This window comes from Belonocnema kinseyi, chromosome 1 (assembly GCF_010883055.1).
Source record: "Belonocnema kinseyi isolate 2016_QV_RU_SX_M_011 chromosome 1, B_treatae_v1, whole genome shotgun sequence".
NCBI lineage: Eukaryota > Metazoa > Arthropoda > Insecta > Hymenoptera > Cynipidae > Belonocnema > Belonocnema kinseyi.
In genome coordinates this window covers 55,524,253-55,550,427 of record NC_046657.1, presented here as the reverse complement: position 1 = coordinate 55,550,427, position 26,175 = coordinate 55,524,253, and the positions used below count along the sequence as shown (strand labels likewise).

Genomic DNA, 26,175 nt, shown 5'->3' with positions numbered 1-26,175 from the left:
CCCCCCCCCCCCCAAAGTTTTCCTTGACTGCGATTTTTTTCATTTTTGGAAATGTTGTTAGGGGTATCCGAAGACACATTTAAGGACCCGTGTCGATGGGCATCGGTAGTTCGGAGAATTTTAACGATTTTTTTTTTCGTTAAGTGTGACGGTTTTTCCACTCCTAGACGTTTTCCTTGCCTTCGATTTTTTTCATTTTTGGATATGATGTTGGGGGTATTCAAAGAAACATTTTGGGGCCTGTGTCGATGGGCGCCGGTAATTTGGGGAATTTTAACGATTTTTTTTCGTTAAGGAAAACGGTTTTTCCACCCCCAAAAGTTTTTCTTGACTGCGATTTGTTTCATTTTTGGATATATTGTTTGGGGTATCCAAAGACACATTTAGGGCCCGTATCGATTTGCACCGGTAATTCGGAGAATTTTAACGATTTTTTATCTTTAAGTGTGACGGTTTTTCCACCCACAGACTTTTTCATTGACTTCGATTTTTTTCAATTTTGGATATGATGTTGGGAGTATTCAAAGAAATATTTTCCGGCCTGTGTCGATGGGCGCCGGTAATTTGGGCAATTTTAACGATTTTTTTCGTTAAGGTTGACGGTTTTTCTACCCCCAAAAGTTTTCCTTGACTGCGATTTTTTTATATTTTTGAACATGTTGTTAGAAGTATCCAAAGACACCTTTTGGGACCTGTGTCGATGGGCACCGGTAATTTGGGGAATTTCAAAGATTTATTTTAGTTAAGGGTGACGTTTTTTCCACCCCCAAAAGTTTTCCTTGACTGTGATTTCTTTCAATTTTGGATATGTTGTTAGAGGTGTCCAAAGACATATTTTAGGACGGTTTCGATGGCCACCGGTAAATTGGGAAATTTTAACGATTTTTATTCGATATGGGTAACGGTTTTTCCACCCCCATAAGTTTTCCTTGACTGCGATTTTGTTCATTTTTGGATTTGGCATTGAGTTGGTTTTAACCCCGGGCACCATTTAAACTAGTTTTGCACTGATTTGAATTATAATTAATAAAAAAAATCATCGACGCTGAAGTAGTTCAGAGTTGTCTCAGGACTTCAAGCCACTTTTCCGCAAATGGGGTAGATGATGATGTTTGCTGCACATTGGGTAGTTTTCAGGAAAAGAAATTTTTTGAAAAAAACTTGAACAAATTAAGAAGGAAAACATACACACATAGAAACTTTATTTCGCCTGACTCTTCTAATGGCAATGTCTTTTAGGATATAAGATTACCCTTATTTCCACAAAAAGTAGTTTAAAGGAAAAGTACAATTGTATTTTAAATTTTTTCCTATATAAAATACGATACTTTTGTAAAGCTTGTTCTAGGTTAAAAATTAAACACAAAACACAGTATTAAAAATAACATTCAATTTTTGTAGGTACAATTTGTTCACATTCTTTTTTAGCCAAACTGTATAACGATGGGTTCTATGTTTTCGGGAGGAATGAATAACTCTTCATTTGGCAAAACATTTCCTACGAATTAAAAAACCCAGTATGTTTTTTTACAGTTTATAATGTAATTTAGGCTCTTCAAAACGGCCAAAAGGCATTTGTAACCTCTTTGGAAATTGAATTTAATACAAAAATGACAAACCTAAACTAAAAGTTACAATTGGCGGTCTCCCATAAAAATTTGACAAATCATATCCATAATTATCTGCCCCTCCCATGCATTTTTCTTAGCATAAAACACAGTAAATGTAAAATATGCGAATAATAAACCAGGAATCCCGAGATACAGAAAGGCTATCACAATTTATTTAACGAGACACATATATATTCCATCTGGCTTGCTTGAATTTATTTGTTAAAATTTATAGAGTTCTGATGGCAACGAGAACTACGGAATATACCTAATTTAAAACAAGGAAACCGATTTGTTTTGCATTGATTTTGAGCGGCTTAGAAGTTTTACTTTTTAAAATCATGACAGCCCCAAACTGACTGCTTAGCTGCAGCTCTCTTAAAGAAGAATAAATATCCGTAGGTATGCCATCTGAACTCGAGGCATTTGTTCCTGACTTTATAATAGCTGTTCGGGGAACCCATCCTTTATTTACACCGTCCTGTGGGCCTGTTTGAAAAACGCCGTTTATAATTTCAGTGTCAGTACAAAAATTCTACAGCTGGAACAGATAAGGTTATGTAGTCGCTGATATTTAGGGGTGTAAAATCTTTTTGTGAAAACTTTATCATTTTCTTAGCCTGGATTTTTTATCTCTAGAGACAGTCGCTTGGAGTACCAAGCAAGGACTTCTTCCTAACGCAGAACGAGCAAATGAGACTCTTTTCAGTTTTTAAATCTAATTCTTCGCAGTTGATGTGAATGTGCAAAGTACACTGTGTGCATTGAGTCACATTTTCAATATTTATTATTAGAAAGAAGACTCCGCAGAAGGCCCTTCTACTTTTACTTCTACTTGTATGCTGTTCGGTTGGAGTATCATGTTCGGTTGGATCTCCAGATTTTCTGCTAATAAAATATATTATTTTTTGTAATGACTACCTTATCCTTATTCATGCTACTCTACCTGGACAACAAACACTTTTTATTCGAGGCATTTTTTGTCACGAAAGTTTGGCAAAATAATATCAGATTTCCAAGAAATTCAATCTTTTATTATAGAAGAAACATAATTTAAGGGACCAAGTACACTCCACAATTATTAACCGATTTGGAGAAAAAAAAAATTAAAAAAAGCTTATAAGATTTCTAAGAGAGTTGTCAATTCTAATTTTTAAATTAGGCTTTTAATTTTTTTATAAATAAGCAGATATAGCAAAAATAGATCATTTTAGAAAACTTAAAAGATTTGTTCATCATTCTTACAATAATTTTAAACAAATTCAATAAACAAATGCATAGATAAGGTTTTGGTCAAAAGAAAAATTCGCTTTTCTTTCGATAACAACTTTAAAAATAGTAACTACATGATAAATTGAGAAAAAATTCTCAAATTATGGATCAATTTTATTGAATTTATCAAACAGTCTTAAAAGACAAATGCATTATTAAGGTATCTTTTGGGGGGAAAATTCTTTTTTTTTTCGAAACCAGACTTTTCAATTGGGGTCGGCATCATAAATACAGAAAGATGCATGATTGACTGATAAATTTCATGATTAGTTGAGGAATTTTATATTTCCTTAAAAACAAATTTAATGTACAATTCTTAACAGATATTCATGTTAAAAATTTTTACATGAATAGGCTATACTCGTTTTTTCAAAGGCTCACCGGAGGTAGAATGCATTTTATTTATAATTCAAAAAATCATTCAATTAATTAAATTAATTAAAAAATATTAACTTTCAAACAAACTGTAGCATTTTTATCCAAGAAAGATGAAATTTGGACTTGAACGTATGCATTTTTAAATGCAAAAATACAAATTCAAGGAAAATTGAATTTTTATTTGACAAAAACTTTATTTTGACATTTTAACATAAAAATATAAGTTTTCAGCAAGAAGTAAGTCTTCCAAGAAAATTATTCTTAAATTTTTAACCCAAAAATACGATGTTTCAACGATACAGTTGAAATTTTAGTAAAAAAGGGCAACTTATTGAAAAAAATGGTTGAATTTTTATCAAAACAGTTGCATTTTTATCCAAGAAAGGTGTTAGGTCTACTAAAATAAATGAATTCTTAAATCGAAAACAAGTAGTTGAATTTTGAACAAAGAAGAAAAAATACTTTAGTACAAAATTCTTGAATTTTAAACCAAACTGTTGCATTTTTATCGAAGTAAGATGCAATTCCTGGTAAAATAGATAAATTTTTTAAACAGAAAGACAACTTTTTGAAAAATAGTTGAATTTAAAAAAAAAGATTTTTGTTTGAATCTTTAACATTGAAATATGACATTTAGAAAAGAAGTAAATTTTCTATGGAACTAGTTGAATTTTCAACACAAAAATTAAGCTTTGCGAGTGATGTGCCGAAAAGGATGTTCAAGAATCAAATGCCCCCCTCACGTAACAAATCATCACAAAATCTTTCGAAAACGCCAATTACCACCAATACTGAACCTCCATGATTCTTCTGCTAGTCGCACGCGCTCAAGAAGCAAGGAGTGCGCACGCAACTGCGCATTTCTTTATGTCACGATAACTTATAGTATATTTCTGTTACCATTTAGGAATTTTAGGAAAAAATACGTTATTTTCAGATACCGCTCCTGGAGTTAAATAAAAATTTAGTAAATTTACTATAAAAGTTATGAAATTTTATTTTCAGCAAAGTAATTTCATAAATTTTATTTACTTTAGTGTCGGAATTTTCCGACCACTTCTAACAGTGTAATCGTGTATATCTGTGCTTAGATACAATGTTTGCCTTTAAAATGTTGATTCACTCTTATAATACAAATACGGTCAAACTCTATGCGTGGGTCGGTTTTGGAGCTCAAGCAGGTGGGAATTACCCAGATAGAAAACGCTTTTGATTGTTCATGCATGAGTGACCTCCACTCACCCCGCGTAGCTCCTTTTACTCCTACATGAGGCGTCAATTCTCGGAAGAACTATATCAGGGGACCCCATCTCAAGGATTCACTGTACTTTTTACCTGAATAATAGCTTCAATTTTCTGACAAATATTTTTGAGTTAGAAAGGGACAAACGTTTAAAAATACTCATAAATTCTTAATAAATAAATCATAATGATCATAAATAAATAGCAGAAAAAATGTATAATTTCCTGAGAGTGAGGCATAAACTGTGGCAATGTGTTTAGCACACATTTGAAAAAAGTTGCACTTGCTTTACGGTTTACTTGTAGTGAAAATACAAGTATCAATGCTTGTTTCATGAAAAACTGTTTAAATTTTTGTGGTGCTAGTCGTGTTAGTTATCATCGAGTAAGCTTGTTGCATTCCCACAGTATATTAATCAATATCCGATTAAGAGTATAGTACCTCTTGCTTTATCAAACGTCACTTAAATTCGTAAAGGTTAAGGCATGTTTCGAAGAAGAAGATACAAATTATATCCGGTAGGAAATCTGTCAATTTGACACATGCACTTTTAAATAAAGTTGTAAGTTAGGTTATGAGTTGAGATTCCTGCAACTTGCGAGGAGTAAATTAATCACAGTCACCCTCGTCATACTCAGTCAATTTTACGGGAAGATCGACTCAGGAATAGAATTTTAGTTAATATTGATTAGTTACAGTCATCTTGATGCTGCACAGTGTGTGGACGGTATGAAAGCAATAACAGTATAGTTTATAAAGCAGCACACGCATTGACGTCACTATGGTGTCAGTGTTGATGATGGTAATTGTGGTGGTTACGTTTTAATGTCGAAGTAAAGTCAAATCAACATTGAAGTTGCGTTAAATGAAAGCTGAAGTAATGTTAAATGAACGTTAAGGTAACGTTAAATCAACGTTGAAGAAACTGTAAAGCAAAGTTGAAGTCAATTTAAATTAACGTAGAAGTAACATTAAATCAACTTTAAAGTAACTTTAAATCCATATTCGCCAAATGTGCACAGGTAGTGATTCGAGAAGTCCAACAGTTTTGAAGAACTGTTTATCACCCACGTAGATGAATTGATCATTAACATGGGCAGCTTCATCACCATTCACAAGATTATTAGCTATTCTTCCGACAGCGTACACCGTATCCAAATATAGTTTTTATTTTGACTAAGCATCCTTAGGAAATTGTTAGTGAGACTCTCATAATTATCAGAGCCAGAGCCTGCTGATAATAATAGTTATCAGCAGGCTATGTTGCATTAACTCCTACAGCCATTGTTATAACCAACTGCCTTAAAGCCTCTTCTTTATCGCCATCTGCAGTCTTAATCATGCGTTCTCATCACGATTTTGTTCATTATACTCTTATTCAATTTCTTGAGGTAATAATTATTGCCCTGCATCGTTCATTTCTAGCGGTATTGGTTTAATTTCAGACATTGATTTGGTTCACAATTGATTAACTTTTACATTAGTAGACTTTTTAGAAATGTTAACTAGTCTCAGCAGTAATGCCACTACATACTTGAACGTTTTATTTAACACTCTTTCGTTATAGGATTTAATCCTGTTGGCATTCGATGCTTCAGTCGTATCGCATTACTTGTTTAGACAATTTAACGTAGAGGATTTATCTGCTTCCTGAAATAAATGTTAATTTGGATGCAGCTGAATCAATGCTGATGACGTGCTTTCGCTACGTTTCCATTCACAGCATTAAAGAAAATAAATGTTTATCACCACCACGACTAGTTGAGGAGCAGCCTTCCATTTAGTACTTTACCATCAAAGTATATTTGTTTCATGCCTTTCTTCAACCATTTTAATTCCCAACAACTCCACCAACTCCAGCACCACCACCGCCATTGAGCGTCTGTGATGAGGAGGGTATTAGAGAAGTATCGGTCAATAAGAGGGACATAGCAGAAATGGATGTCAAACTCATCGAGACATATCATCTCTTCGCAAAGCTGCATGACACCATAAAAGAAATGGTATATTTTAGCAGGCAGAAGAGGTCGAAACGATCAGAATGAGGGCCATGACCCGAAAGGACAAGGCGAAGAAGAGGTGAAACCAAAGTGGCACCCAAACAGACAAAGCCGTTGTGGATGCCACTTCCTGCATAAGGAAGCAAGAGAGGGAGATTACCCTGAGTCCAATGGCGGCTTGTTCCTCCAAGCAAAGACGTAAGAAGCTGAGAAACCGCAACGCTTCAGAACCTGCGACCTCGACTCCGACGAAAGTGGAAAGAAAAGAGGAACTTTCATCCTGAGACACCAGGAAGCAGAGAAAAACGAAGGGGGTAGCGTGCGCGAGCTCGTACCCCGCATTGAGGTCGAGGTCGTAGACCACGACACAACAGCAGACGTTGAAGAAATTAAAGCGGCCGTGAGACGCCAGGAAACCTTACAGTGGGGTGGATGTCCTGCCGTGTAAGTAAAAAGTTGGAGGTCACGAGATGCTACCGCTATCTAGGCTTCGGTCACTTAGCAGCGAAATGCGAGGTTCCAGATAGGATCAAAACATGCTGGCGATGCGGAAAAGAGGGAGACAAAGCTGCAGCAAGCAAAATCACACGGCAGTGCACCTCTGCGCCGCAAAGAGAGGTACGCCACGGACAGACTATCGTTCGGGTACAAGGAATTGCTTGGCGTTTAGAGAGACAGCCACGTCGAGGAAGCCTCTTGGACGTTTAAGCTGACATCGTAGCTGAGCAGGTCCAATAGAAAGCCCAGATAGACAGCAGAAGAAGAAGTTGTTATAAGAAAAGAGGGCCCAGACACGGCCAAAGAAACGGCACCCCCTGAAGTAATGCGAAAGCGGTTCCGGGTGTTGGGGGGTTATGGCAAGGAAAAAGGCTGGTGGTTTTTAGTAAGCCGTTGCTGGCATCACTATAATGTTCAAATTGAGATCTTGGTGTATATTCATATATATTCAGACCATTGTAGTGATGCTATCAATACCCCGACACTACCGAGAAGTGCGGACTCTTTTCGGTGCCGATAGCACATTTTCCACCTTCCCTCGCAACAAAATCCACCCCTAACACTATCAACAACTCATCCATCACCACCATTACCACCACCACCGACTTCTGAAATTTTACGTCTCTAGTATGAGTAAAAGGAACTGCGCGGGGTGAGTGGCGATCGCTCAGGCGTGGAAAACAAAGGCGTTTTATATCTGGGTAATTCTCCTCCTTCCCCAGCCTCAAAACCGACCCATGCATATAAGTCAACTATGTTTCTAGAAATGTCAAGAACTCTGTGAAATCCTCAATCCAAATAAAACTTGGGTATCATAGTCCGTATTGCAGGGTTCGTGATCTCTCCTATTTTAATCGACACTAGGTAAATGAGCATTTTATCTCTAGGTTTTATTCATATCAATGTGATACTTCTATATTGCTGCCCGCCTGAGAGGTTTCTGCCAAAAAATTAAGGTTTCTGGCCATAAATAGAGTGCAGAGGTTTATTTCTCTTTCACTCCGCGCAGAGTACGTTGACAGCATTGCGCGTGCGCTGGCAACCGCGGAAGGATTCAAAAAGTGGAAATAGACTTGTATACAGATTAAGTATGTAACGTATATACATTTTAGTACTCACTTTTGATGCAATGCTGAGACCGTATTGTGTGAGACAGAAATATATGTACGTCTGCACTCTATTTTTTACAATTAATTTGAAAGCACAGACAGTTACCAATATATAGGAGTATTACATATATGGTACCATTAGTTTGAGGTTTCTAGAAGCTTCGGGAACCCCTGCCTTTTCTTCTTAGGCACACTGTGTATAGTTTGGTACTATTTTTCCGTGCGTGCGCAAGGCTGCGAAAGATCTGTGTGAAACAGAATTATACATCTGCATTTTTTTTGACAAACTATTTCAAAGTATAGGCAGTCAGCATTATATACGAGGATTCTATGTATGGTACTATCAGGGCGAACTTCCTAGAAGCTTCGAGAAACTATCCTCTAGGTCACATTGACCAACTATCTTTCTAGAAGTTTCTAAAACATACATCTATGGTGCTATTAGGTCAAAGTTTCGGGAATTTTCGAGAACTCCTCTCCTTGCTTCTGAGGCAAACTGTGTATAGTTCGGTAGTATTTTTCGGTTCATTCACAACGCTGAAAACGTTTTGTGTGAGCCGGAAATATGCAGCTACACTTTATTTTTTGAAGATCTATTTCAAATTATAGGCGTTTAGCAATATATACGAGTATTGGATATATAGTACTATTAGATCGAAGTTTCTAGTAGTTCGAGAACCCCTCCCTTTTACTTCTTAGGAAAACCGAGTAAAGTTCGGTACTATTTTCCGTGCATGCGCAATGCTGAGAAAGTTCTGTCTGAGACATATATATGCTTCTGCACACTATTTTTTGACGATCTATTTTGAATTAAAGACAGTTGGCAACATATACGAGCAATACATATATGGTACTATTAGGGCGAACTTTCTAGAAACTTTGAGAAACCAACCCCTAGCTCACTTTGTCTAACTATCTTTCCAGAAGTTTCGAGAACTTCAGGTATTCCTCGAGCGCCATATATACGAGCACCATCTAAATAAAAAAGCTTGTAGCTTGAAACTGACTGGTGACACCATCCGTCGGTTTGATCATGGTTTCGTGGCAGTGATTTACATTTCCGACCGAGCAGTTACCGACAGCTTGGAACTGACAGATTGAATCATCTGTCGGTGGCAGCTTGAACTACGTAGTAGTCTCGCGCAACCATCGACATATAGTACTGGAACGCTGGCTACGGCTGTCCAAAGTGGTCCAGGGAATAGAAAGAGATGACAAATTGAGAAAGTAGACATGTCCTTTTCTAAGTATGGGGATTGGTGATTAGTCAGTTCATCTTTTTCTAAAGAAAGCAGGTGGAAGATGAGTAGAACCAATCACACCATCCTTAGGAAAGGACAGGTCTACTTTCTCGATTTTTTCTCTCTTTCTATTCCCTGGTCCACTTCCAGCAGCCGTAGCCAGCGGTCCAGTACTTTATGTCGATGCGCGCAACACTCCTAGGTAGACTACTAACGAAAAGAGCGAATTAAAAAATAATAATAATAATTTTGTATACAGAAAAATAACTTTGAAGAATTATTTATATTATACGTTTACTTATTTTTGAGGTGATATAATTGCGATTCAGTTAGTTAAGATTCTGGAGGAAATAAAAAAAAATTATAAACTATTTAAAAAATTTTCGGAAAATATACTTCCAAGAAACAAAAAAATTTAATCTACAAAGGGTAATTAATGTCACGGATACGTTAAAGTTGATCTAAATACTGTATAATTTTTATATTTCTGCGTACAGAAACAATGTCTTCACCAAATGTTTCTCGGAGAAAAAAAATAAATTAAAGATGGAAGAATTGTCAATTTAAACTTAAAATTTAAATTTTAATATAATATATCAAAACCAACTAAAAATTTTACAGTTATTCTTTCGATAAACCTAATCTTACTCGATCCTACATTGAAATTTAATCAGATTATAATACACTGCTCGAAATGTTGTATTTATTGTAATTTTTTACATGGAGCAATTTTAAATACATGCTACCTTGCACGAATAATTGCCCGTAAATTATTTTACGGTTTCACTCAATGGGCGGTGAGAAATTACTTTTTGACCAACTAAAAAGGAACTTTCAACATGATAGTTGAATTCTCAATCAAAAAGATAAATTATAAAAGAAGTTTTATATTTCTGACATATAACACAAATGTTCAAACAAATAATTCCATTTTTAACTAAAAAAGATACATTTTTAATAAAAAAATATCAAATTTTTATTTACAAAAAAAAAAAGAATAATTTAATTTTTAGCTCAAAAAAGTTAATATTCAATCAAAAAATGAATGAAATTTTCTACATTTCTACATTTTCCGTTAAAAAAGAACATTTTTAACAAATAATAGAATTTTCAGTCCAAAAACAATATTATAAAAAGTATTTAAAATTAGATAGAATCCACTTAAAATCAGAGAGGTTCTATGCAAGACGTTTTTTCCGATATAAGACCGAAGAAATCGAATTTGGACATCCATGTTAAAAATGATAAAAAACAGATTAATTTTTACCCATAAAATTAATTCTCTACTAAAAACGATTAGTTCTTAACCAATAATTATATGATTAAAATTTCCCTTTAAATACATTAATGTTTGAGAAAGAGAAACAAAATCAATAAAATAGTTGAATCTTTAATTTTTAATTTAGAATATCAATTTTATACAATGAAATGGTAAAGTAGACCTAACAAAGACGGTGAGAAAAAATTGAATTTTCAACAAAAAGAGATCAATTTTCTTTAAAAATATCACTTTTCTACAAAAAATGATATAATCGAATTTTCTCTTAAATTAATTAATTTTTTACAAAAAATAATGAATTTTTAATATAATAATAGAATCCTCGAAAATAAAAGAAATTTCAATTAGGAAGCTATTTTTTTTATCAAAAATGACGAATTTTCAACAACATTCGAAATTTACAAATTCTGTATCCAAACAGATGAATTAGTTACCAAATAGTTGAATCTTTAACGAAAAACTACTGATTTTAAACAACAAAAAATAATTTTATACTAAAAAAGAAAAATAAATTAATCATTCAATACAAAAGGTCAATTCTTCATTAAAAATATCGATTTTCAACCAAAAATAGCATAATCGAAATTTTTTTAAAAGAAATTTGGATTTTGACCAACTGAAAAGGAACATTTTTAATAACTAAAGCCTCAATCAAAAGTATTAACATTCAACCAAGAATATTACTTTTCTACCGGAAATTACGAATTTTCTAAAAAATCCATAAGTTTTCAAACAAATATATGATTTCTAACTAAAAAATAAAATTTTGCAATACAAAATAATATAAGTAGACTTTCCCATTATAGAAATTAATTTTAAACAAAAAATAGAAATTTGAAGAAAATAGTTGAATTTTGAATCAAAAGCGTTCATTTTGAACCAAAGCAGATGAAGGTTTAATTACGCTTAAGTACTTTGTGATTACTTTGAAACATATTTGCTTAATTTTAAATAATCACTGGTAAAATTTTACTGATTCAATTAGTGAATCAATAAATTCTCTTAAGACTGACTGTACATAAAAATAAAGAAAATGTTATCATAATAGGAAACGTGAAATGTAGAACATTTTGATAAAACGACGTTATAGTACACCAATCTTATTCTTATGGAAACAATAAGAGTGTCACATTGGGACATTGTGAACTTGACTTGACCTATAATAATTTCAATTCATTGCCTTCTAATGATTTAAACAAAGTTAAGATGAATTAGAACTTTTATAATCTTTAACTTAAAATGGATCATTGGATTCGAAATTAATCATACATGTTTGCAACACTCTTGTTCCAAAGAGTTTTGCTTTCGATTTTTTAGATTTGTACTGTTTGTATTTTACTTTTTACCCATGAAAAATTGCAATTATTCAAACAAGCTTATAGAAATTATTCGCCTTTCATAAGGATGAACTTGAGTATCTAAACAAGTTCGTTACAGGTTTAAAAAAAAGGTTAACAATAAATTCATCTTGAACTATAATTTGTAACCAAAAAATACAATTTTTTAAGAGGTGACTTGCGTGTTTTTAATATAACATTCAAGCAATAACAAAAAAAACAATAAAGAGGTAAAAATGGGAAGTTTTTCACAAATAGAGGGAGAAAAAAACGAATTATATAAAAAAGGGAAATAGAGGAGAAAAAGTGAAAGAGGGTTCTTTAAAGAGTATCCAAAATATTTAAAAATAGCAATTTTAGAAAGCTGTTTAAAATCTGTTAAGGAAACATACTAGGATAAATGGTAAAATTTATTATGAAAACTTCTTATTTTTTAAAATAAAATTAATTATTTATTATGAATAGTTTTAATACAGTGTAAAACATTATACATAATTGTCAACTGTTTTATATAAAATAATATGAAGCGAATGAAAATTACATATAATACCCCATACCGTATATAATTTGTACGCCTGGGTTGTTTTTCCCTATTAAATAAATATTAATTTTCTCGCAATATGTGAATGTGTGAAGGGCTGTAAACGTTAATTTTAAAAAAACTACAGCAATGGAAAACGTGAGAAATCATTAAATTTATAAATAGCACGAGACTGTCTAATAGATTTATTTTTTCTCAAAAGAATGAGACTGCAATTTCCTAAAACCTAAAAGGACGCTAAACATTCCAATTTATTTGTTTCTATGGGTGTAGAAATAGATACTTATTACTTCGAGTAGTCGGGTTGCAAACATAAAAATACTTGAAAATTTGATGGCTCTATTGAAACAATAAGAAGGCCATATTTAAAAAAATCTTGATGTGAGCTAGTTTGCTTCGATATCAAAGCATACCCTTCAGATTGTTTAAACAAAGTTAAGAAAACACAGAGTTTTGCAGAATCATTTGGTGCAGTTTCAATTCGTTGAATTCTCCGATTTTATTTAAACTACGCATACTTATGTACTTTGATGCGCTGATTACGAATTTAATAGTAAAAATTGGCGACTAGACCATCTTCATGGTGAAACCATAAAAAAACCATAATAGTCGTAGCTGCGTTTATCTAAGCTAACCAATACGGAAAAGTTCTGCAACAGTTTTCAAACAAAAGTTGTAGATCTCATAGAGATACAAATTTTCTTTTTGAAGCATTTTTTTCCACGAGTGATATTGTCCAAACAATTAATGTTACATCTAACCATCAACTATTTTGGTGCTGTAAATTACCGAATAACCATTTCCCCCTACCCATTTCCAGCTTTTAGTGGGGGGGGGGCAGGAAAGGACGCTGTGACTGGTCGAACAAATAATGTTGGTCAAGCCTTTACCCTGTCCCAGGTCCCGTGGAGGCCGCGAAGGCCAATCTGTAACTGGTCAAAGAAATAATGTTGGTTAAACACCAGCCCCTTTATCAGGTCCCGTGGGCAGCAGGAAGGGACCCCTGTGACTGGTCACTTCAATAATGTTGGTCAAACCCCTACCCCTTTTCCAGGTCAAACCGATACCCCTTTTTTCAGGTCCCGTGGAAGGAGGGAAGGAAACCCTGTGAATGGTCACACAAATAATGTCGGTTAAGCCCCTACCCCTTTTCTAGGTCGCGTGGTGGGAAGGAAAGGATTCTGTGACTAGTCGAAGAAATAATGTTGGCCAAACCTCTACCCCTGTTCGCAGGTGCCGTGGAGGGCGGGAAGACAAACCTGTGAGTGAGCAAAGAAATAATGTTGGTCAAACCTCTACATTTTTCTAGGTCCCGTGGGGAGCGGAAGGGCATCCTGAGACTGGTCACAGAAATAATGTTGGTCAAACCCCAACCCGATTCCCAGATCCAGTGGTGAGGCACCCCTGTGACTGGTCAAAGAAACAATATTGGTCAAACGCCTACCTCTTTCTCAGGTCCCGCGGAGTGCGGAAAGGCACCCCTGCAACTGTCTACAGAAATAATGTTGTTCAAGCCTCTACCTCTTTTCTAGGTACGGCGGGCGGCGTGAAGGCAACCCTGTGACTAGTCAAACGAATAATATTGGTCAAAGTCCTACCCCTTTCCCAGGTCCCGTGGGGAGTGAAAAGGCATCCTGTGACTGGTCACATATATAATGTTGGTTAAAACCGATACTCCTTTTCCAGATCTCGTGGCAGGCGGGAAGTGACCCATGTGAATAGTCACAGAAATAAGATTGGTCGAACCCCTACCCCTTTTGCAGATCCCGTGGGGGGCAGGGAAGGGACCTTGTGACTTTTCGAGGAAATAATATTGGTCATACCTTTACCCCCTTCTCAGGTCCCGCGGAGGGCAGGAAGGCAAACCTGTGACTGGTCAAAGAAATAATTTTGGTCAAACCCCTACATAAAGTGTGCATCGTATTGAGACCTACAAATTTTATTGAAAACATTTTGCGAAATTTTGTGTATTGTCTTAGATGAACACAAAAAAACGTGCTTTTTATAGTTTTTTCATGCTTAACAACATTTTGTAGCAGTTTAATTTTAATGAACTATTACGACACTTATGATGCGAGAAACAAAATTTTCTGCAATCAAATGAAAATTTTCTACATTGAGTTATTTTGAAAAAGGAAACAGAACGCACGTTCTGCTTCATATTGCAGGCTAGCTTCGAGTGGATAATTAGCCTCGAAGTTAGCCTCAAATATGAAGCAGAACGTGCATTCTGTTTCCTTTCTCAAATTTAAATTTGATTGTGTGGTTAGGAATTTTCGAATTTAAATCAATTTATTGATGATCTCCCTTATTTTGGATAGGATAAAAATTTTAATATCAGCAACACAGAATTAATTCGAGATGAAATCAAATTCGGAAGAACATGATTTAATAGTCAATAATACTGACTTCTTCTATTATAAATATTAGGATATATTTTTTGACGAGGAATTTATGTTTTTCCCGGTGAGGAAAGCATTTGACTCTCGAAACGTCGACAATGAAAATTGAATAAAGGATCTCCTCGACATCTTTTGGTTTTTTATCTGGTATATTTTTTAAGTAATTATTTTATTAGCTGAAAAATCAACTATTATATGTTTATTTGAACATTTATCCTCGGCAGTTGAAAATTCAACTATTTGTTTAAGAATTTATGAATTTGTTTTAAAATTAATATTTTCTGGTGGAAATTAATTTTTTTGTTTTAATATTCATTTTTTTGGCTTGAGAATTAGTTTTTCATTTAAAATTCATTTTTAACCATAAATTTTTTTATGATAGGTATATTTGAGCAACAATCTTCTTCAGTTAGAACTTACACTATAAGTTTACAAATTTTTGTATTTTGTTAAAACTTTGCCTCTTGTGGTTACTAACTCACCTTTTTCGTAAAGAATTCAACTATATTAGAAGTACAAAATTTCATTAAATAATAAAATATGTGTTTCAAAATTCATGTATTTTGTATTTTGTCTTTTTTAGAAACCTATAAATAGCTAGAAATTTTTTAAGTTCTTTGGGAGTCAATAAAATCCATTAATTTTTGAGAAATTCTTTGAAATACCTTAAAATCATCTTGAAAATTCTTAATCTCTTTAAATCATTTGAAATCTTAATGCAGCTTAATATATATTTTAAATGTTTAAAAAATCTCATAAATCCTTCGAAGTAATTGGAGTTTCTATAAAGTCCTTAAATCTTTCGAATATCCTTGCAATCTCCATTAACCAATGAAAATCCTGCAAATTTCATTCAATTTCCTTGAAAGCTTTAAATTTTCGTGAAATATTTTAAAAACCTACATTCTTTAGGTAATTTAATCATTCATATTTTGATTCCCTATTCTTTGTATCTCTTGTTGCAATATTTTTAAATCATTTCGTTCAATAAAGAGTTTCTCATAGTTTTCGCGCGAAAGTTATAAGAAATTCATTTTCAAAAATCATGATAGGCCCACACAGATTTTCTCATAATGTATTTCCACAAGTTTTCCCGGGTATAAATTGGCTCTTTGTGCCTAAAATAAATATTGGCTCTTACGATACTGCAGTTAGATTTTCTAGCCAAAAGAATGTAGGCTTTCCCTCTGCTGGCCCTGGACAGGTTATTGTCGTGTGGCACTTGACTTACATTATTCATATACTTACTTTTTTGCAATATATTTTATAATCAAACTAAATAAAAGGCTTTATTCATAAAGATATATTTTAAAAACAATTTATATAAATATTGATTTAATTTCAAATCATTTAAGCACATTTGAAAATCCTATCTCACAAATCGAGTTTCAAGAAACTTTTTTTCTGAGTTCGAAAGTATCGGGTGAATGCCGTCTAGTATTTATGATACGGAAACCAGCGTATCATTGTAGCTATGGGGATTAGGAGTTCGACTTGCAAGGGTGCGGGAGTGCGTTCGATTCTCGGTGCTTACAGATATTTTAATAAACTGCGTTTCTCTTTAGTGGAGTATAGTTAAGAGTTTAATGCAAGTAAAAGTCAGAAAAAGCGGAAAAGTGTTTGTTAAAGGATACAAAAAGTTGTATAAGCTTTAAATTTAACTTTGGGAAAGAAACTTTATTTTACATTTGGATTAATAGTTTCTTTCATTGAATAGAAAATTCCTGGTAATAGATTATGGCTATGTGCTAGTTAAACTTTTTTACTATTGCAACCATAGCATCATACTGCAGAATTCAGAGCATGACCAATTTTTCAATAATTTATTAATATTTTGTTTGAATCGACAAAATAAGAAACAGTAGCATATGCTCGTGAATTTATAGCATATGCATTTGATCGAGTGCGAAAACACCGTTTGATGCTTCAAACCAATAATTCATTATTTCAGAAGTATTTTTTTCTCAGTGTATGAGGGAATATCTATATATAGATTGTATAAAGACTCTATTAATAGGCTCTCTTTGGGTTGTCTTCTGATGACCTTGCTAGCTGAGTCTGACGTTTTCGCATTGCCGTCGATAGATTGCCACTTTAGGGCCTCGATAAAAAATAGGAAGTCTAGACAGGGCCACTTAAGAATCAAGTTATAATTTATACCCTGGTGTAACGACCATACCAGTGAATTACGAACTCGTTTAAGAGTTTTTAAATTTAAAAAAAAAAGTTGAAACCAATACATTAAAAGAAGTGTGATTTGTAATTATTTTGAAAGTTCTTTTTTAATGTCGCTCATTTACTATTGCCTCGTTTAAATCTGGTCTCCACTTGACATTTCCAAGGATAGTAAATAATGATCTTCTATTTCACAGAGAGAAGTACACGTCTTAGAAAGCAGTTTGTTTCTTCCGCTTCATTCCCCTACCTGAATGCAGGAAATCATTTTTGTCAATAATGTGACAACTGCTAGTATATAAGCATGTATAACACGTATGCAAAATCGTGACAGTCGCAGTTTCAGAAATTTTTTCAAAAACAGTTCCGTCAAACAAAAATTATGGAGGATTTAATGTTCCTTGCTCTTCTCTTTTTTCTGATGACTCTGGATTCAATTCGTGAGTAGAATATTATTGATATCGAGGTGCTTATAAAAAAAACCTGCAAAATGAAGTTATGAAGAAAAACCTTTTTCAAAGACGCCGTAAAAAATAAATTGTTTATTAGGTCGCTTTGAAAAAAACATTGTTTTAAAACACCGTGAAGAAGAACACATCTCAGTAATATGCTACGATACTATAAATAAATATCAAGTTGAAATCGTGTGTTTTACGCTGCCATTGCAGTGTTCAAAAATCGGAAAAACGTGGCCAAAATGAGAAAATTTTCATAAAATGGGCCAAATTCGAACACTCATGGGTTTTTGAGGTCGATCATTACGAATACGATATCAAAAATTCCGAAAACAAAATGGCGGATGCAATATGGCGGACGAGTTTGCTAACTAAACGTTCGATTCTTTTCGAAATTAGTATAACGGTGTTTTGAAATTTGCTGATTGCGAATCTGAATTCTGAAATTATAAATATTCAAATTCATGATAATGGATTCAAGATGTTGGTTCCGAAATTTTGGAAAAAAATATACGAGCTTGAAAATCTATACTCGGGGTTTTTGGGGACGCTGCTTACAAATTTCAAGTAACTAAATCAAAATTAAAATTATTCAATCATATACGAGATCTTTTTTTAAGAATTACGAGAATCTAATCATAGATCAGCGATCATAATCAGTGACCTCGAAAATCCCGTAGTATAGATTTTGAAGCTAATATGTATATTTTTCTCAAAATTTTCAAACCGCTATCTCTTTATTCAAAATGTTGAAATCGCTATATTGAATCCGCCATCTTAAATTGAAAATTTCAATCTTCTAACTTGAGATTCGAAATCAGCGACCATAAAAACCTCCAAGTAGAGATTTTAAAACTCATTTATTTCTTTATTCTAAATTTTGAAATCGCCATCTTGCATCCGCTATCTTGAATTCAAATTTTTGAAATTCTTACTTCATTCTCGTAATCAGCGACCCCAAAAACCCTGGAGCAAGAATTTTCAAGTAAATTTACTGAACAGAACAATACGTGCAACAAAGGGTTAAACTAAAAAATACAAGCATTTAACGTTAAATTATATAACATGTTTTATCATTAATAAAATAATAAATAATTATAATTAAAACAATAGGAGAAAGTAATTATTTACTTAAAAAAAGGATGCGAAAAGATTTGCTTGCCGAACTATTTCATAAGTATTTTTTGACGATGACTTCTTAATAAGTTACTTATCACGCTATTTTCATGAGTAAAGTATTTTTCACGGATATTCAATGATGCGCGTTTTTTCACACTATTTATAGAAGACGCGTTTTTTTTTCACAGCGTTCACCAATATGTATTTTTTGTACAGTGCTTGCTGACATATATTTTTGTTTATTACATTTTATAGATATGAGTTTTTTTCATGGCGCTATGATTAGAAATGTTTGTTTCACAGCGAAATAATTCCTAAGTTCATTCTCCTAAGCACCGGAGATATGTTATTATCATATTTTGCGACAATTTGGTCTACGTTTTTTTAAAGTATTGCAAATCAATCTTCATCTCAACCGCTAAATTGAGTTTTATTGACATTTTTCTCACATCTGTTATCATTTTTGTTACTTAAGTTTAAAAAAGTACAGTCCCAGCTGAATTAATTAATTTTTCTTACATATTCTAATTACAGCCTTAACTGTATTTATTGTCATTATATTAAAAAATATTTCAATTCAATCTTCACGTGTAGAAAAAACTGAATTGTTTTCTACATTTTTTAGGATTATTGTGACACATGTTTTACAAAATCTCAGTTTAAACTGTAATAATTTTTATGCAATTTTGTATTAGATTAAGGGCTTGCTCTTTGGTGGCCACGTGACAAAACTAGTCCCCGGTTATGAGCATGTTTTTGGTGTTCACTGTGTCCACACAGATTGAGATATCGTGTTTAAAATTTGACAGATTAAATAAAAAGCACTAAAAAACGGGTTCATACATCAATATGTTTATAATTTTATAGAAAGTTTGTTTATAAATGGATGAAATAGGATATTACCATTCGAGTTATATCACTTTGCAGATAATTTTTTGTTTGATGCCTAAGTTTGATGACTAAGTTCGATCATGATATTTTTGTGTAGAGAATGAAATGATTTTCATTTTTTTTTGTCCTCACTACGTCTACACGGATTGGGATATCGCGCTCAGGATTTAGGAAGTTATACAGCAAGACTAAGGAACGTTTGTCTATATCGAATGTTTATAATTACGAAGAAAGTTTTTTAGTAAAATACTATAGGAATAGGAAATAATCTTTTAACGTCAATAAAGTAGATGCCTCCATTTAAAAAAAATTGAGGAACATCGTAGAATGTGATAGTCCAAAATCCGTCCAAGCCCATCTTGAAAAATGTGCATCTTCAGAAAATAATAAATATTTTCTAATTGTTATATATTCTTGTGGGTTTTTTGGTACTGGTGTGAAACAGTTGTAAGTTAATAACAAAGCCAATAAAAATGAAATTTCGCCCGGGGGAGAAAGACAAGGCGAGTCCGTCGCTGAGTCCCGCCGGTTGGTTCACTGTCAACAATAGTTATCTGCTGATCGATTCAACGTCAAGAATTATGAAAGTTGGTTGGAGAACTCCGAAGAGTAAATTTTATCATATTGTTGCTCTTGATATTTTTCCGATTTAAAATGTATTTTTTATTTTTAAGACCAAAAAAATGAAAACCATTCTACACAATAAAAATTTCATGAACGAACTTGGTGACTTGATCTCGACTTTATCGACGTTCAAATTTTCTTTGTTTTTCCGCTAGAAATCGCTAAAAATGCGCAAAAATTAATGATAGGTTACGCGTGTATAGACACTTATTTGTTGGTTTGCAACGAATTTGCAAATTTTATTGCTTATACTAATTTTTTCAAGGTTTAGACGATTTAGTCTAAAATTGGTGTCAGTGCTCAATATGAGCGAATCAAAAAATCTGAAATGCATCGAACCAAAAATGATCTGCAAAGTGCTATAACTCGAATGGTAATATCCTATTTCATCAATTTATAAATAAACTTTTTTTAAATTACAAATATAGTTATGTACACAAACGTTCTTTAGTGCTTTTTATTTGATCTGTCAAAGTTTAAACACGATATCTCAATCCGTGTGGACACAGTGAACACCAACAAAAATTTCATAACAGGCACTAGTTTGGTCACGTGGTCAGCGAAGAGTATGCCCTTAAGAGCAAAAATACTTCTCGAAAGATGTTTGAAATATTTGAATTCCTTCTTTAAGTGTACAAAAAAGTGAATTCTTTTCCAACATAATTTGCTACCATACGGTCGGTCTTGTGAGGATGGGCAATTCAGCTTCCGGATAGTATGAACATACATAACATTTTTCACCTGGGAGTGGAGGAATACTGAATATCTCTTAAACCCGATCGACCAAAAGCACTTTTCGCGTTTATACCCTAGTGTACAAAAAGCTGATAGAATGAGGAGAGAAACAAAAAGCAAACACAATAAAGCCACAATACATAGTTAAAGATTCATGCTACTTCTTATCTTTCTAATAATCGGATACTTTTGAGTCCCAGAGCGACGACCTTGTGTCAATTAACATTTAAAATTGTTAATTAACGTTAAAAATGTATGTACGAAAAATAATTAATTTCAGTTCAGGCATCTATTTGTTAAGTGTCACAAGGTTTGGTCATGGATCAGTGTATCACTAATAATAGATATCAAACAATTAAACTACCTCTATTCGGAAAAATCGATCCTGTTTATGAGTTTTTGGTGAATATATTCAATTACTAATGACCATGAAAATTATTATAAAGAGGCCTAATAAACAATTGCACAGAAACCCAGATACACATTATTACTATAAGTATCTCAGCAACTAAGATTTATGCTTATAAATTAAAAAACACTTTTTAAACCTGTTTTTGCTTTGAAGAACTTAAACCAAAGAGTAAACTGTCTAACTAATTGAGAGACGAGCATATTCAGAATCAGTTTGTCGAGTCTCGGGTCAGCAAGAATAAGTCGAATCCTTTATTGGCCAAAAACGATTATGTTATATCAAAAACTGCAATGTTGATTAATTTTATCTTGACCTCTATCACAAGAAATTAAATAACATATTTTTATCCATCTTTAGATTATGTTATCATCACCTAATCCGTTTCCATTTTAAAAATACTGATTTATGATTATTTGAACGGATTTGAGAAAAATAACCGTTTTTATAATTTTTAATTTATAATGGAACCATATGTATTATTATTTTAATTGATCCTGCATGTTCAGGAACATCATGCGGACTTGGCAAGAAAGTTATATTTCCAATTTTTTAAATTTGGTTTGTTTTACATTTTACCGAAAAAGTTTATTTTAATTGTATAGTTTCTTTAATCAGTAATGACTGGTGAATTTTACTGATTAGATTAGTGAAAAGTGAGTCAAGAGAGTTAATTGAAAATGACTCAATTTTAGTTCATTTCCTTCAAATTGTTTGTTGCAAGATAAGATAAATAAGAATTTTTCTAATCTTCAAATTACAATGAATCATTGGATTCGAAATTAGTTATACATATTTGCACTACTTTTTGCCAAAGATATCTGCTTTTGATTTAAGAAATTTTTTTGGTTTTTATTTTACCTTTTTTCTACAGAAAATTGCAATTATTTAGAAAACTGTAAAAACTATTCGCCTTTTATACGGATGAACTTGAGCATCTAATAAAGTTTTTATTTCATTTTTTTAACTTTTTTCATTTGGTAAAAGATACTTTATTCGATCTCAGAATGAAAATTGTGAACAATAAATTGATTACTAAAACATTTTACAATGTGTTTGAGAAAAATGGGTAACGAAAGATTATTGAAAATTTTCTAATTCAGTTGCTGAAGATATGTCTTACTTCAATCGTGAAAAAATACTTAGTAAGAATATTTAAACTTATTGCGAACTATATATTTCCAATTTCGTATTTTAAACTAGAAAAATTAAATGAAAAAACGAAATTGTAACGATATAGTTAATTTTTTAACTAAAACTATGAATCAACCAAAAAAAGAATAATTCTCAACGAAAAATGTAATAGTTAATATTTTTACGAAGAATAATTTGAACTTAAGTATAAAACAAATAAATTCAATCAACAAATTAATTTTTAATAAAATATTCGAATATTCAACCAAAACAAAACAATTTTCTACCAAAGAAAGACATTTTAAAATTAGTTTTATTCATTTATTTATTAAAGGAGACAAATTTTCAACAGAAAACATGAATTTTGAAAAAATGGTTGATTGTTTGACTAATGGAGATTATTTGAAAAATAACCATGTGAATTTTAAAAGCAAAAATTTAATATTTAACAATTCAATCAGAGGTATCAATTTTTGACTAAAATAATTAGTCTTCTACAACAACAAAAAACGGATTGTTAACAACTTATATTTATTTCCAAACAAAGAACTTGAATTTTCACCTAATTAATTTTTCAATGACAAAAATTAATTGGGAAGAAAAATAAACCTTTTTTTAGCCAAATAGTTTAAGGATAAAAGAGTCTCCCGAGTAAAAATGCTTGGACTTGAGTTCAACTTGGTTATGTCTTGAGTTCGTCTTCTAAGCCGTTAGAAATACGTAAAAACAATCGTTTAAACATTAACGAAGATTAGCTTTTATAACAGTCAGAATGACCCTTTAAGTTATGTCAGGTATACACTCGAAGTTACAAACCGCTCGTCTGGGAGTCATACAAATTCGACTCAAGAGATAAATATATGTCTTCCAGACGTAGAAAATTTTCTTCAATACAAAAATTCAATTCTGGCTTCGTCTCAAAACTGAGACATGCTCAAGTCCAACTTTTCGACTTCAGCATATCTTGATTTATTGCATTTACTTATTTAAATAAATATTAAGATTTATTTAGGAGGGAAAGTTATACATAATTTAAATACAGTGTACAATATTATACAGAATTTCAAATTATTTTATATAAAAATGGCATAAAGTAAATGAAATATATGTATAGTACCTCACACCATATATAATTTTTCCGCCTGGGTTGTATTTCCTTTTTAAATAAATCATTCAATCATTAATCATGATTATTCAATTTGGAAATAGAACGAGACGGCTTAATATATTTAAATTTATTCAAAACAATGAGAATGCAATTTCTTGAAATCGAAAAGAAGGCTAGACATACAAATTGATTTGTTTCTATGAATGTAGTAGCAGAAAATAATTAATTCGAGTAGTCAGGTTACAAACATAAAAATACGTGAAAATTGGCTGGCTCTATTGAAACAATAAGAAGGCCATATTTGAGAATTTCTTGATGCTACCTAGTTTGTTTCCATTTATAATCATAACCTTCAGATTGTTTGAAGAAAGTTAAGAAAAAGCAGAATTTTGGAGAATCATTAAATTACAATGCCTCAATGTACTTGAAATTAATTATAGACTAGGAGTCTCAAGTGCCCCATGAAGCGCGGCTATTAAATTTTTTTATTAAAAAAAAATCAATCAAATGCTTATCTTTTCTATGTTATTTATATTTAATAAATGCTACAAAATATTAGTATGAAATAATTAGAAGTCACGGCAGGATGAGTTCTGTACCTTCCACTGTAATCAATCTTTCATAAAAGAATTCAAATAAATTTCGTCTCTTTTAGCAAAAAATTAATTTGAACTATTTTATTCAAAATTAGATTTTCTTGTTTAAAAATGAATTTACACTTGGAATTGATGAATCATATTCTTTAAATAAGGTTCTTTGCATAATTAAACCACAATTTTTATTTCTCAATTTCGCAAACTTTTCAACATGCGTATCAAGCAATTTATTGCCTTCTTCTTTAGTAATTAATATATTTCTTTTTTTTTTAGTTTAAAAGCATTGATCAACTCTCTCCTGAAAATCTTTGCCAAGCCTCGCCAACATCAGTTCTTGTGTTCGATTTCATGCAAATTTTAGTAATAACTGTTTCATTATTCTGAATTGTACAAAATCATTACAATACTTTTTGAGGAATAACGTGATACATGAGTACTGTAAAAATTATGATTACAAGAATAGATAAATCCTTACAAAGTTTGATAAAAAATTAAATTAACCTCCGATTGTTTTTAATTAAATATTTAAATACTCAATAACAAATTCATATGTTTTGGTAGATTATTCAGCTTTTTTTAATATCCCACTTTTTTGTTAAAAAATTAATTTTTTATACTAAAAACTGAACTGTTCCATTTTCGGTTGAATATAAAGATGATAATCAAAACTTCATATATTTTGGTTTAAAATTATACACTTTAAATGAGAACTCAAAAATTTTGATAATATTCCTTCTTTTTCAATTAATTTCCTTCAATTTATCCAAGGGTACAATATGCTTACATAACATTTGGTTAAAAAATGCTATTTTCAGTTAAAGAATCAATTACAATTGTTTAAAATTGTATCTTTATTTTTTTGAAAATAGGTCACTTTTGGAAGAAAACTAATATTCTTGTTTGGAAATTCATCTTTTTCATTGAAGATTCAATTATCTGGTTGAAAATTTATTTTCAGTTGATTAAAAACTAATTCCTGACCAAGAGGATTTAATTTGATCTTTTTTTTTTTAAATTGATCTTTTTTATAATTCAATTATTTTTTTGAAATTCTTCTCATCTTGTAGCAAATAAGTCCTCTTGGTTTAAAACCAATCTTTTTCCGATATCGATTCCACTATTTGGTAATAAGTTCATCTGTTTTCGTTTTGAAAATTATTTTCCTCAAGAGTAAAATATACTTACTATTTTGCTGCCAAAGAGAATTTAATTATACCATTTTTGGTAGCAAATTGATCCTCTGGATTGGAAATTCATCTTTTTTCGTCAAAGATTGAACTATTTGGTAAAAATTCATCTGTTTTAGCAGATCATTCTACTATTTTTTGTTGTAAGAAATTCAATTTTTTTATAAAAATATAATTTTTTAGCTAAAAACTAAACTATCTTATTATTCGTTAAATATTAAGTTTATAATTAAAACTACATATTTTCTGGCGCAAGATTAATTTTTGTGAATGTGAATTCAACTATTTTCTTCAAATTCCTATTTTTTGCGGCAGATTAATTTCTATAGTGATAAAATATACTTATATTACTTGCTGTTGAAAATTCCTTTTCAGTTGGGCAAAAACTAATTCCTGTAAACAAATTCGGTAATATAATAATTTTGTTGTAAATTGAGCTTTTTTGGTTATTAAATCAATTAATTGTTTTAAGAAATTTCTTATTTGGTAGAAAAATAATCCTCTTGGTTGAAAATAGATTTTTTTTTTATAGATTAAACTATTTGATAACAAATTTATCTGTTTTGGTGGAGAATGTAGCTATTTTTTTAAACTCCATTATTTTCGTTGAAAATTAATGTTTTCAACTAAAAACTAAAAAATCAACCTTATTTGTTGTGTAGATAAGCAGTAACAAATCAATACTGCCATGTCATCATATTGTTCTTATGTTCTTCCTACTTGTTATACCATTTGTTAGAAAAATTGAAATGTTCTATTTTTTAGACTACTGTAGGAATTACAGCGTTTCAATATTTTAATTTACGGAAAAATCGTGAAACTTTTTAAGGAT

General features: G+C 31.8%; 1 protein-coding gene across 1 annotated transcript in view; it reads left to right on the top strand.

The window, feature by feature from the left end:
* Positions 1 to 17,450: 17,450 nt before the first annotated feature.
* Positions 17,451 to 26,175, top strand: part of LOC117177826 — a 49,996-nt gene continuing 41,271 nt past the window's right edge. The window contains exon 1 of the mRNA XM_033368787.1: positions 17,451 to 17,525. Coding sequence (XP_033224678.1) covers positions 17,468 to 17,525 — 58 coding nt within the window. The 5' untranslated portion in view covers positions 17,451 to 17,467. The remainder of the gene's footprint in view (positions 17,526 to 26,175) is intronic.